A 12,862-nucleotide genomic window follows, 5' to 3' on the forward strand; every position below is an offset into this window, starting at 1 on the left:
GCAAGGGTGAAAAATAAGAACCAAGAGAGACTATGTAAAGGTGCAAATTTCCAATGATGAATGTCATTATATTGTATACCTAAAATGTACCAATTATTAGAATGAATAATCAATAATGTAAAATAGGAATAATAGGTCCAAAGGGGTAGGGGTAGTGGGAGGCACAGGGGAAAGGAAAGAAGGGAAAGGAAAAAATGATGAGAAATGGACAAAATGGAAATAAAGTCTTTGTAAATAGGGAAGGGTGGAGGGCGTGAAGGGAGGGCTAGGAATGGGGAAAAAATAAGAACCAAGATGCATTATGTAAAGGTACAATTCCCAATGAGAAATGTAATTGTGTTGTATACCTACAATGTACCAATAAAAGAATTTAATACAAACAAAAAAAAGTCAGTGTATAGATCCTGACTCTATACTCCTAAAAGCTGTGACCTTAGGTAACGTACACAACCTATTACAATATATAGAAATACCATTTCACAGTATTTACCTACTTTAGTTTTTATGAGGACTAAAGAATTCTCAAACCATGCTTGACAGTGGTGGTTGACCCAAAGTAAATCACAATAAATGTCAGTTATTACCAATAATCCTAGAAGTCACACTACTCAAATTCTGATATTACCAGGACTCTGCTGATAGTGTATTGTATGTATACATATTTCTCCAGTTCACTAAAATTGTTGGCCTAAGAAACAGAGAAAATCTATAAAACGCTGTTATCTTCCAAGGTGAGCCACTGGACTCAGCAAACCCAGGCTGCCTGGGATTGGATTAGGCCTACACTTTTAAGGGCTCATCACTGTCCAGCTAGCTCTCGTCTGAGCACTGCTAGCTTCCCGTTAGGAAGGCCCAACAAAGGAACCCTGGACTCCCATGCTCTCTGCCACAGCCATCAGGCAGATGGGACATTTCTTCCCACTTCCAACTGCTGCCAACTCGAGTTACACATGGTCATTTCGAAACTGTGACTGTGTATGGATGAGGAGTATGATAAACATGGTACTGCTTCATGTCACCAATTTTACCTAAAGACTGGGGAAAGAAAATTACTCATACAGCCAGTAAGGAAGTTTAAAAATATTACAACAGGTATTATGAAATAGAACAGAATTTACATGCACTTTTAAGGCAGAAACAGACATGGAAGTTCATGGCTATGAGACATTACAGTGGACAGCCCAGAGCCCTCCCAGATCCTAAAGTACCCACGACATTCATTGATACCATGGAAGTCCTAAGACTACAAGATAAGGTAAAGGCTTTAATCTATTTCTGAGTAGTTTTTAACAAAAACATTCCATGCCTCACAATGGCACCCAATAAGACTTTTGCAGCTAGTCATAGTGGTACACATCTATAATCCCACCCACTCAGGAAGCTGAGGCAGGAGGATCACTATGAGTTTGAGGCTAGCCTGGCTACACAGTGAGTTCAAGGTCAGCCTGGACTTCATAGGGAGACCTTGTCTCAAGAAAACTAAATAAAGACTTTTTGCAAAGCTAAAACACAATATGCAAACAGATCAGCGGCCATCTACCAAGGGTCCCCAAATACAGTGTGAATGTAGTAACACATGACTAAGTACACAATTATTTGACAAAACCCGACATGTGAGAGACACCAAGGAAACCATACTGATTCTGTGGTACACATGTATGGGGACAGAAAATAAAACTGCGCAGCAGACTGGATAAAAAACTGAAGGTTTTATTGCTTTGCTAAACACACAGTCAACTGTTTTTTTCTTCTTTGTCCTTCCAGTGGGGAAAAAAAATGCTCTAAGTTCTGTTGAAATATGATGCTTCAGGTGAAACATTTCATAGACAGACAAAGTCAGCCTCTAACCCCTCTTCCCTCAGGCCATTCACTGAAGTTTCTTTTTCAGGTACAGATACTGAGGCAGGAGCATTCTACTGGTCTCATTAGAGGGTTTGTAGTATCAGTTCCCACAGAATTTTGACAAAATCAACTATCCTATAATTTCATCAAGATGTCAATGAAATTTCATCCTGTAGAAAATGTTCTTTCACCTCAGTTCAAACATTCATCTCAAACAGTGTTATTTGGTTAATTTCTTTATTTAAATTATAAGTTGTGTGGAAAGATCTGGACCCAAGATGCATAAACTGAAGGCTCTATGTAATAAAGAATAAGCTGTTACATTGAAGAACTTTGCACTTTTACATCTGTGTTTTTCTTACTGTGCTGGGGATTGAACCCAGGGCCTTCGTTTGGCACTGAGCTACAACCCCAGATTTTTTTTTTTTTTTTTTTTAATTTTGAGACAATCTTGAGTGCCCAGGCTGAGTTTGAACTTGCAATCCTCTTGCTTCAGCCTCCAAGAAAGCTGGGATTACAGGTATGTGCCACGACTGGCTCATGCTGTGTTTTCAAAAATCTTTTAAAAGGAAAACTAGAATGCCATATGTCAACAATATTAAAAAGATTTAAAAGTGAACATATGAACAACATGAAGATTTGGAAATGAAAACCCATTTCATGACTGACTTTGATGTAATTTAAAAAATTATCTTATTTTCTACCAAAAATGAATGATGATATGAAAGGATGAAAAAGTACAATACTTAAAGAGAATATATTTTAAGTTTTTCTAATTAGGATCTTTAACTTTGAGTGACTAGGAGAAAGAACAAACACCAGGCCTTGGGTGAAGTTCAATTAATAATTTATACCATAGTTTTATATAACGTAAATCTCATTTAATGGATAAAAGGCAAGATCTAGAATTAAATTATATGTTGTCACTACAAAATATACTTTATATATCAGCCCTTTGAAAGGCACATCCAAAATAATTCTAACCTAAGACAAAAGAGAAATTTAAGAGACTGAAGATCAAGATTTCAACTTGGATTTTACAGAATGGTTCAAATTAGTATTTACTTGTAAAAGTGATGTTACTATTTCAGCATAATTCTCACTTTAACCTGTACATAATCAAAGCAGATAGAATTTATAATAAGTAAGAGCGGGTCTCTTGAAAGTTGAGATTCTCCCTTCTATAAGCTTGTAAGGAGGAGGGCTAAACAGGCAAGTTTAAATTTTGAGAATTAAGAAACTAATTTTTAAAAGTGCTGGGGATTGAACCCAGACCCTCATCTATGCTACCTCTAAGCTTCCCACCCTAGTCCAGAAACCAATACTCTAAAGAGCAACAGCATCTTACAAATAACAGGGCTTTAAAAAATTAATGTATGTCAGAAACAAACATAATACACTGTTTTCCTTCATAAATAAAAAATAAAAATTCCCAACTATGGAATAGAGATTAATACTGAAGACAATATATACTACAGGTAGAATAAACCAAACAGAAACTTTGCTCTGAGCCCACTCAGGGATCTTGAAAACAATATATACTACAGATAGAATAAACCAACCAGAAACTTTGCTCTGAGGCCACTCAGGGATCTTGAAGACAATATATATTACAGATAGAATAAACCAACCAGAAACTTTGCTCTGAGCCCACTCAGGGATCTTGACGACAATATATACTACAGATAGAATAAACCAGAAACTTTGCTCTGAGGCCACTCAGGGATCTAGATGTCTAGAATAAAAGGCAAGTAGCTAAAGCCATTCTACATGTGTCTGCATGCAACATGCAGAGAATAATTTTTTTTCCTCAATCAACATGTTTAGAACTTGAATAGTGTTTTGCTTATGTAAAAATCTTTTTACTTAGGGCCTGGGGATTTAGCTCAGTGGTTCTGCCCCCTGCCTTGCAAGCACAAGGACCCGAATTCAATCCCTGGGACCAAAACAAAAACAAAAACAAAAATCTTTTTACTTATATATAGAGTCTGCCAAAAAAATGTATACACACTTCAGGAAAAGAAAAATAGTATGTTTTTTCAACGGATGGTATTACTTTCATACAGGGGACCCTAGAGGATGTTGTATTATCGCAGAAAACCTGCTACACTGCTGGCCCTTAGAGAAGAAATTGACAATGCATGTGCAGCAATTTCTGTGACCAAGGTTACCCAAGGAGTGGTTCGCCATACTAATAAATGTCTGGAAGCTCATGGCCACCACTTGGAGAACCTCTTGGAATGGAAGAGGCCAGAGGTAAATGGTATTAATCTCATGATGGCTCAATAAATTTAGTATGAAAATATTTATACAAGTTTTTCTCTTCCTGAAGCATGTATACATTTTTTTGGAGGACTGTATTTTACCCCAAAGGAATCTTTTAAAAAGCCAGTTCTACAGCATTATTTTTAGTGTCACATTTATGTTACACTTTACTTTCTTTCAAAGGTTCCTGGGTAATGTTTTATTTTTAGAACCACTGTATAATTGTAACATTCACTTCTAGCTTTACTAGTTTTTATTAACTACAGCATATGAGCTTATTAGAAAATACAATTAAGTAGTTTAATAAATGCTGAAGGTACAGCCAGTCTGCCAAATACCTTAATATAGTCATATTAATTACTGCCAGCTACACTTCTTGCTAAAAGTAAACAGAATTCTCTCCAAACACACATAACAGACCAAACCAATCAAAAAACAGGAAAAAAAATTTGTAAACATGCTAAGAAACTTGGAAAAGAGAGTGGGATGGAGTGGGAGCTCCATTCTGTGGGCTTAAAAAAAAATACAAGATTATGATAAATCAAAGTATATCAAAGATCCAGAAAGGCTCCACTATGTTTTCAAATTAAAAGAAACCCTTCGGCTTCAGAATACAAATTCAATTACAGCTTAGATTTCAAGTATAAATTTGGGGAAGAGGAGACTTTATGTAAACAAACAAACAAAAAAACCCCACCAGAAATATAATGTTAAAAAAGAATTTTAGAAACTATCTCAGACAAGAATTCTTCCTTCCAAATAGGTAATCCGAGGTATAAGGTTTGAAAGCACTTCAGCAAGGTAAACATCTAGAATAACAAAGATTATTATTATTTTTTTTTGGTTCCGGGGATTGAACTCAGGTCCTTGTGCTTGAGCAGCAGGCAGCGAAACCACTGAGCTAAATCCCCGGCCCCAAAGACTATTATTTTTAATACTGTTACTTAGAAAAATCATGTCAGATATTAAAATTTGGCTTAAAGTTAGTATTCAAAATTGTCCTTTGCCATAGAGTTCTGATCTACAAAATTTCGACAAAAATGTCTTTCAATTAGTAAGATTTTGGAATTAAAAGTTGGTAACAGTCTTAGAAGGAAGATCTGCTGGTGGCAGGAGGTACCAGCTCAACTGCTCTGCTAGGAGCTCTGTCTCCCTGGCTCCTCGCAGGCTGGGCAGAGACCCAGGGTGAGCAAGCCAGGGATGAGCCCTAGCACTGAGCTACCCCCAGTGTGAGCTCCTCAAAGACCAGATCATAACTTTTTTTAATGATTTAAGCAAACATCAAGTTTTCAATAATGTTGTATAACTTACTATTGGATAATATACACAAAAATACCAGATACCATTATAGTATGGCACCCAGCCTGGCTGTAGAATGGTTTTTTTTCCTTTTCTATTACAAGATTTCTAAGAACCATCAATTTTGCTTCAGGTACCCTTATAGTAGTTTTCTAAATTTCTTCAAATCTTGTGCAATTTATGATATTCACATTAATAAACTATTGGGCTGAGAAAGGAATAAAAGAACCTGCCACAATCTGACTGAATTTCTTCATTTCTCAGCGAAATAAGTGGGTTTTTTCCCCCTGGTACTGGGGATCAAACTCAGGACTTTGGGCTTGGGAGGCAGGCGTGGAGCCACTGAGCTAAATCCCTGGCCCAAGAAACAAGTGTTTTATCTGTGTTATAATAAAATAACAATAAATAAAATAATAAAATAAAAATTAAAAAAATAAGAAAAGAAAAGCACCTAAACTTGGATATACCTGAATGAATGTTCACATATAATTTCACTCTGAGATTCCATGCCAGAGAACAGACTGAATAAGGTAAAGTCCAATCTGAATAAATCTAAATGAAAATCTGGGTACATGGCCATGACACATGGTGATAAACTTCCATTTTTACTGCATCTTCAACATCTAGTTTTGGTTTTATTACACAATGCAAGTACAGCATTTAATATAAAATAGCAGAGAATAAAGAGAAGAAATCACATGCTAAACAGACTGATCATAAATTTAAAAAAATGTATTCTGGCATCTTCAAAGATATCCAGGAAAAAAAAAATTCTTACAATTTAATAGTAAAGCAGACTCCATAAACTACAAATTGTGCACGGTGAACTAAATAAAACCATTCTACAGCCAGGCTGGTGACATACACTATAATCCCATCACTCTGGGAGGCTGAGGCAGGAGGACTCAAAGTCTGAGCCCAGTCTGGGCAACACAGACAGACCTTGTCTCAAGATGAAAAATAAAAGGGTTTCTGGGGGATGTGGCTCAGCGCACAGGTGCTGGGTTCAATCTGTAGTACTGTGAGAAAAAGTTCCACAAAGTAAGCTGTTCAATCTGAGAAATACATTACTTGCTTTAAATTGGACACAACTCTTCTTTAAAGTAAATGTTGGGAAATGTTTTAAAGTCAGACGTCACATGCAATCAGCTGTTCCTATCTTTTCTATTTGGGAGCTCCCCAGTATTGCTCATGACTTTTTATTCATTAAGTTTACTGGCACATTTTAGGTATACAATATGATGACATTCACCACTGGAAATTTGTTCCTGTACATGATGTATCTTGGTTCTAATCTTTTCCCCATTCCCCTGGCCTCCCTTCCACCCCTCCGCACCTCCCTATTTACAAAGACTTTGTTTCCGTTTTTTCTTTTTCTCATATTTTTTCCTGCTCATTACTTTTTACCCTGATGGCAAGAATGGGAAAGGGAACAATAATAGAAACAACTAATCTTCAAAATCAAGCTTAATTAAGTAGAATTTTTAAATAATATTCTGGGACAGCAAACATTTTTTCAAGTTCTTTTATGGCAAATCCTGGAACCATCTGCATATAATATACTATGTGGAAAGCATGGGCAGACTTAGTAGATAGACCAGATAAATATGCAAGCACATCCATATGCAATACACACCCACCACCAATCATCAGCACGTGTTAGCAGTTCTTTCTACACACATATCTGTAAAATGCCACTGTCAGAGTGCCAAGCTCGTAAATCTTTCTCCTTGCTCCCAATGGGTTAAAAAAAAATTCAGTGATCATACACCGTCATACACACAGGATACATCACGCTGAAATGCCTTAGTAATCTACACACTAGTTTTTCCCCTTTCAAAGTTTTAAAACTTGGTATACTTGAGAAATCTCTAGAATGTGAATGGCAGATCTGACCAAATACAGAAAGGTAAGACCATGTTGTAGTAAAAAAATACAAGTTCCTTCTGAAAATTAAATCCCATAAAAAAGCAGTGAAGGTGAATTTCTGTATTAGTCATTCCACTCAAGATAAATTCCACTGAGAAAGTTTTATTCTAAAGGACTACTATGCCACTCAATTTAACAATGCTTCTCCTACTGTTAAGACAACTAATAAAGTGAATTACACAGTGAAGAACATTAATCATATTCTTCCTCAGAAAATAGAAAAAACTAGGACTTTAAAAAATTATCAAGTGGAAAAACAACAAAAATAATTGGAAAAGTCTTTATTTAAGTAATTCTAGTACAACCAGTATGAAACAATCTCCTCCCTAAAAACCCAACACTACACTGCAGTTAAAAAAAAAAAAAAAAATCAAATAAATGAATCCCTTTCGAGTGTTTCTAGTTTGACTTTGAGGCAGCCTGAAAAATAAACACTGTCAAGGTATCTTAATGAAGGTTAACTTCTAAGTTAAAATACCAACTGTCATACTTAAAACGTCAGAACTTCTTTTATAAAAAAAAAAAAACAATGAAATCAGCTTAAAATAAATTTATTATACAATACAAAAAGTAGGCAAGCTGGAAAATAAAGGTACATTATTAAATATACAAAGCAAATGAAAGAAAGCTGAACAACACAAATGTTTCAATCCAAACAGTAAGATAAAATGCACAACATTTATGCTAAAAACAAAGTATTTTCGGAAGAATATGCATTTCAAATGAAATGTTAATGACAAAAAAAAACACACAAAAAAACCCCATGCTATCATGTAAATGCTTGAATATCAAGAATCAGTAATGGGACACAACATCAAAACCAACAATACTGGGTACTTTTCAATAACTTTATTTGAAAAGGTATTAGAAATACTGAAGGAATTAAAAACTGGCAAAGTTTTATCTTTTTGTTGTGGGCCTATTCACAATATTTTACCTCTTCTCCCATTTATGCTTTCCTATAAAAATTCCTGGATGCTTGTTCTTAACAACATTCTCTAAACACAGTAGCTTGGATAACTGTACTTCATTTCTAAGTGTGCGTTTAAGCCTTAATGTTATAGAAGTGCTATAGATTAACCACCTAATTTTCAAATCTATACAAATATGCACACAATGCGAAAACAATCTTTAGAAAGACCAACCTCTGAATGAAATAGCAAAATATAACAACTTTGAGTACAGTGGAAAAAAATAAGACCTTTTTTTCCAATAAGCATTCAGGTGTGTGAATCACAATGGCCCTGAAGGAACCAACACAAATGTGACACCACTCACAGATGCAGAGGCTGCAAAGGCTTGAGACCAGCCAGTTGGGATATGCACCTGAGGATCAGATGCACTGAAGGAAACAAAGTCCTTGGTAAAATCCTCTCAAGGTTAATGGCTTAAGTATTTAAAGTGATTACATAAGTTAGCCCAGAAGGCATTTGACCAGCATCTCTGGGAGGTTTGGAACTTCTTTCCCAGCATCGCCCTCAAACTCCAGACATCATCTGAGTAAGATTTTCCTTAACTGTATTTGCACTGGCATCTAACACACTCACTGAAGTCTCCTCTGCTACACAGCATTTACTTTTACGGACTGTGCCCCACCACACATACACCATTACTCTAGGGCACAACCAGAGCAGTGCATATATGGAAGAAGTGTGAATAGGTCCCACAAAACTCTACAATCACTTTGCCAAGACATTTTCAAAAGACTGTGCATAATTATTTGAAATCACACTATGCAGAACCTATGGTTCTCCTTTTAAAAACAAGTTTTGATTCTCAATATTTCATTTTTATAACCCAGCAAAAGGATTCAGATCTAACAGATACTTTACTCACTTAAACTCATTTCCTAAATTCTCTAATAAGCTCAAATAGAACAAATTTTGTTATAATTTATCACAAAAGAAATATTTGTTAGCATCTATGAAATTATTAAAGTAATAAAATTATTAAAAGCTAAAAATCAAAATTTCCCATTCACACTTAAATATAACAGAAAAAGTTATGGGGGTAATATGAAAATAAAATCCATACTGAAGCCACTCCTTGTCTCTCCTGAGTAACTAACCATTATAGCTTTGTAACAGTGAGACATGTCATGAGCTCACACTGAAATTCTTTGGCTGGAATGTTTCAGTCATATTAAGACTTTCCTGTGCATGTTAACTCTAACAGACCACTGGGGGTGCAACGTGAAGAAGCAAGAAGATCTATTTAAAAGTCTGATAAAATTTTAAATAAATTTTTTAAAATTTAAAGCCATTCTACCACTAAATATGACATACATGTAAACAAGCTGATTTTATAATCTGCTATTTTAAATAATTTGGAATTCACTGCAGTGGAACCTGTTCACAAGTTTAGCAAAGATGGCCACGTTCCTGTTGTGTGATAAGGGTAGCCACAGTTGCGTGTCATCTGGTGGACAGTTCGCAAACAAAAACAAAATTCTGTCAAGCATTTTGTTTGTGAACCAAACTGTCTGCAAACAAAAGCTTTTGTGAACCAAGGTACTACTACATTTTGCCTCTTTTTAGTTATGCATTTAGCATAAGTACTTTCTATTGTCACTATCACCATTATGTTGGTTTTAAAAGTGAAAAAGTAAAATGCAACAAAACTTATAAATTCAATTTGTGACTTTTAGAACTAAGAAATGACAATGGATTATCTGACTATACTTAAAGTTTTAATTATATGAATAAATTTTTCTTAATTTTCCTTTTTGCATTTTTAAAAAATAAGGAAAAGTTGCTTCGTTTACTTGTAAATATAATTTTTAAATACCAACAAATCCATTTTAAGTCTATTATCTTCATACAAAGATTACAAGGAAAAAAAAGTTTTGTGGTTCCAGCACCACGGTTCAGAACACACACACAAAATAATCAAATAAATATTTCAAAAAAGCTCAAGATGTTTGAAAGGTTAAATGAAGAACATCTGAAACTAGGACCCATTTCTTTAGCTTTTCTCTCCCAGACTTTCCATTCTATACACTACAGTTGTAGAGATGTCCTCATTTGACTCAGGTGACACTTTTTTCCATACTGTCTCTTTTAAAGCAAGTTCTTGTTGGAGACTTTCATAGTCCAATGGTCCAAAGGAATGCTAGTTGTTCAAGCAACATACATAATTTATTAGTGCACTTGAGTGAAGATAGGTCCAAGCTACAAAATGGTATTTGTCAATGAACGTTATTACAATCTGTTAACATTTTCACCCACTGTCACCTGGCATCTTGCTCCGCTCCACATTACTCAACGCTGATGCCTACCAGTTTCTACTCTGTCGGCTTTGCGTAATCCTCATGTTACAAGTTACTTTGATTGATCAAACATAAAAAAATTTAGTTTGGCACTAACAAAAATCCACTCAGTATGTAATCAAAGTATTCACTACTCACAAGTGCATCAACGTGTAACAGGGAATGTTACTATAAACATTTTCCATGTGGGATGCAAAGGAACTGAATTAACATTCTTAATACAAGTTCCTGGTCCAGTGAAAATAGCTCCAAAAAAAAAAAAACATATATACATATGTACATATATATCCATATATATAATGTATGTATAAGAATATGAAGCCAAACATAGTACTAATAGTATTTTAAGGATATGAGGAATACTGCATTAAACACTGGTTCTAAAAAAAAAATTTTAATCTTCAATGGCCCATAAAACTTCTTTTGAGGCTTAAGGTTTCTTATTAATATGGTAATACCTTCCCGTTTATATGTCATCCATCCACAGAGTAGGCAATAAGTTTAACAAACTTCAATTAAAAATAATAACTACAAATATTAAGAGTAAAAATGAGGCTTTCTTTTTAATATAACATGTAGCACTTTCCAAAGTCTTCTTTAAACAGAATCAATTCTAACTCTTGCTTAAAACAGCAGAAAAACCAGCCACTGCCCTTACAAAAACAATACTTCATACCTTTGCACTAGTGAGCGGGGATTAAAGTATCAGTTTATTTATATTTGGTTCAGGACTGGCAAAAACGTGAGACCACTAATAAACTCAAATCTTATTTAAACAAGGAAATCTCACTTTCTCTAAAAAGAGTGCTACAGAATAATCTAAGAAAGAACCTGGCTTACCCTTTGATCACCACCTTCTCTTCGAGGGTCGAGTTTTTTTGCAAAGTGTCTCAAATTATCATAGTTATGGAAATTACACAAAGAAACAAGATCCTGTAAAAAGTTATAGAGAACAGATGTAAAATATTAGCTATTCGGTTGCTATGTGCTCACATTTTAACAAACTATGCTAATTACTGCCCAGATTAACTATTACCTCACAGAAACCACCATGCATGCTAATCAAGCTCACAAAGAACATTCTCACTAGCATGACCCTAGGGCTTAGCTGCTGGAATTCTCTCACCTTCACTTTCTAACAGGGTCTACAATAACAAGCCACATGAAGTCACAAGAATCCTTCTATGAAGTAAGTATAAAGCATCATAAAATATAAGCATTCTGGTTACAAGCTATCACAATCTACTTTATGTACAAGCCAGTGTCATTCTCTAATTTTTGTAAAATATGAAAAGACTGAAAAAAAAATGAGAATTTTAATTGAAAGTCTACAGAAAACATTATGGTACGGTATAGACTCTCTGAAGTAATAAATGTAAATAAAATCAGTAACTGGAATACTAGCAAAAAACTGGATGACAACAAATTACTGATCAACAGCAGTAACAAATTTTTAAAAATTTTGTTTCTAATTTTATTTGCATGTTTCCTTGAGACTTTTAAAGGTAGTTAGCAAGTGAACATACTAAACTATTCATATTAAAGATGACATACTAAACTATAATTCTTAAAATATGTTTTGATTTTAAATTTCTTACTTATGGGTTTTAAAAAACAAATTAATTGCAACCATGATAATACATAAACATCGACCAAATATAGTTTTTCATGAGAATAATTACATGGGCGCTATGTGCAGCTCCTCTGTGAGCTTTTCCTTGGCTACTCAGTACCTGGCACACAGGCAGGCTGAGTACTAGGCCAATGAACTAGGGAAAACAGGTAACAAATCCATCAGTGGCTGGCTCAGCCCATGGTCTTCAGTGTCATTAAGAAAAGCCGCTTACATGACAGAAGTGAATCCCTTTAACACTGTTGCCCATCTTGTCCAGAGGAGGAGACCAGCACATCATGCCCATGACATTCGGGACAACTAAAAGAATGCCTCCGGCAACTCCAGATTTCGCAGGAAGACCAACCTAGAAATAACCCAGTAAAATGGAGATTCATGTGAACATGCTGAAGTACAGGCTGCCATGCTCAATCATCAGGGAACTGGCTAAAAACCCATGACGTAAACACATACAAGACAGTATCAGGAAAAAAATGTAGGTAAATATTTATGGACATGTTTTTAATATGGTGAATAAAAAGGACAGGTTATAAAACAGTTTGGGATATATTAGAATGCAGAAAAATTTTTGAAAGACAGTCTAAGAAGTAGTTACATGTATTGCTTTTATATAGTTATCTTCAAAA

General features: G+C 34.9%; 2 protein-coding genes across 5 annotated transcripts in view; one reads left to right on the forward strand and one right to left on the reverse strand.

The window, feature by feature from the left end:
- LOC147821004 (glutaminase kidney isoform, mitochondrial-like) overlaps positions 1-3,965 on the forward strand; it is a 46,819-nt gene extending 42,854 nt beyond the window's left edge. Inside the window, exons 14-15 of the mRNA XM_087202640.1 lie at positions 1,093-1,255; positions 3,909-3,965. Coding sequence (XP_087058766.1) covers positions 1,093-1,255; positions 3,909-3,965 — 220 coding nt within the window. The remainder of the gene's footprint in view (positions 1-1,092; positions 1,256-3,908) is intronic.
- A 3,905-nt stretch (positions 3,966-7,870) lies between these two features.
- LOC101719951 (glutaminase kidney isoform, mitochondrial) overlaps positions 7,871-12,862 on the reverse strand; it is a 49,772-nt gene continuing 44,780 nt past the window's right edge. For 3 of the 4 annotated variants that reach the window (XM_087202641.1, XM_087202643.1, XM_087202644.1), the window contains 3 exons: positions 12,451-12,582; positions 11,444-11,536; positions 7,871-10,446 (listed from right to left, as the gene is read on the reverse strand). In XM_087202641.1, the coding sequence (XP_087058767.1) occupies positions 10,300-10,446; positions 11,444-11,536; positions 12,451-12,582 (372 nt within the window). In that variant the 3' untranslated portion in view covers positions 7,871-10,299. Of the gene's footprint in view, positions 10,506-11,443; positions 11,537-12,450; positions 12,583-12,862 lie in introns of all 4 variants that reach the window. The other variant, XM_087202642.1, reaches the window with a different exon arrangement.

Source organism: Heterocephalus glaber, unplaced genomic scaffold, assembly GCF_053883595.1.
Source record: "Heterocephalus glaber isolate CG9 unplaced genomic scaffold, H.glaber_assembly_v1.0 deba00001777, whole genome shotgun sequence".
NCBI classification, from domain to species: domain Eukaryota; kingdom Metazoa; phylum Chordata; class Mammalia; order Rodentia; family Bathyergidae; genus Heterocephalus; species Heterocephalus glaber.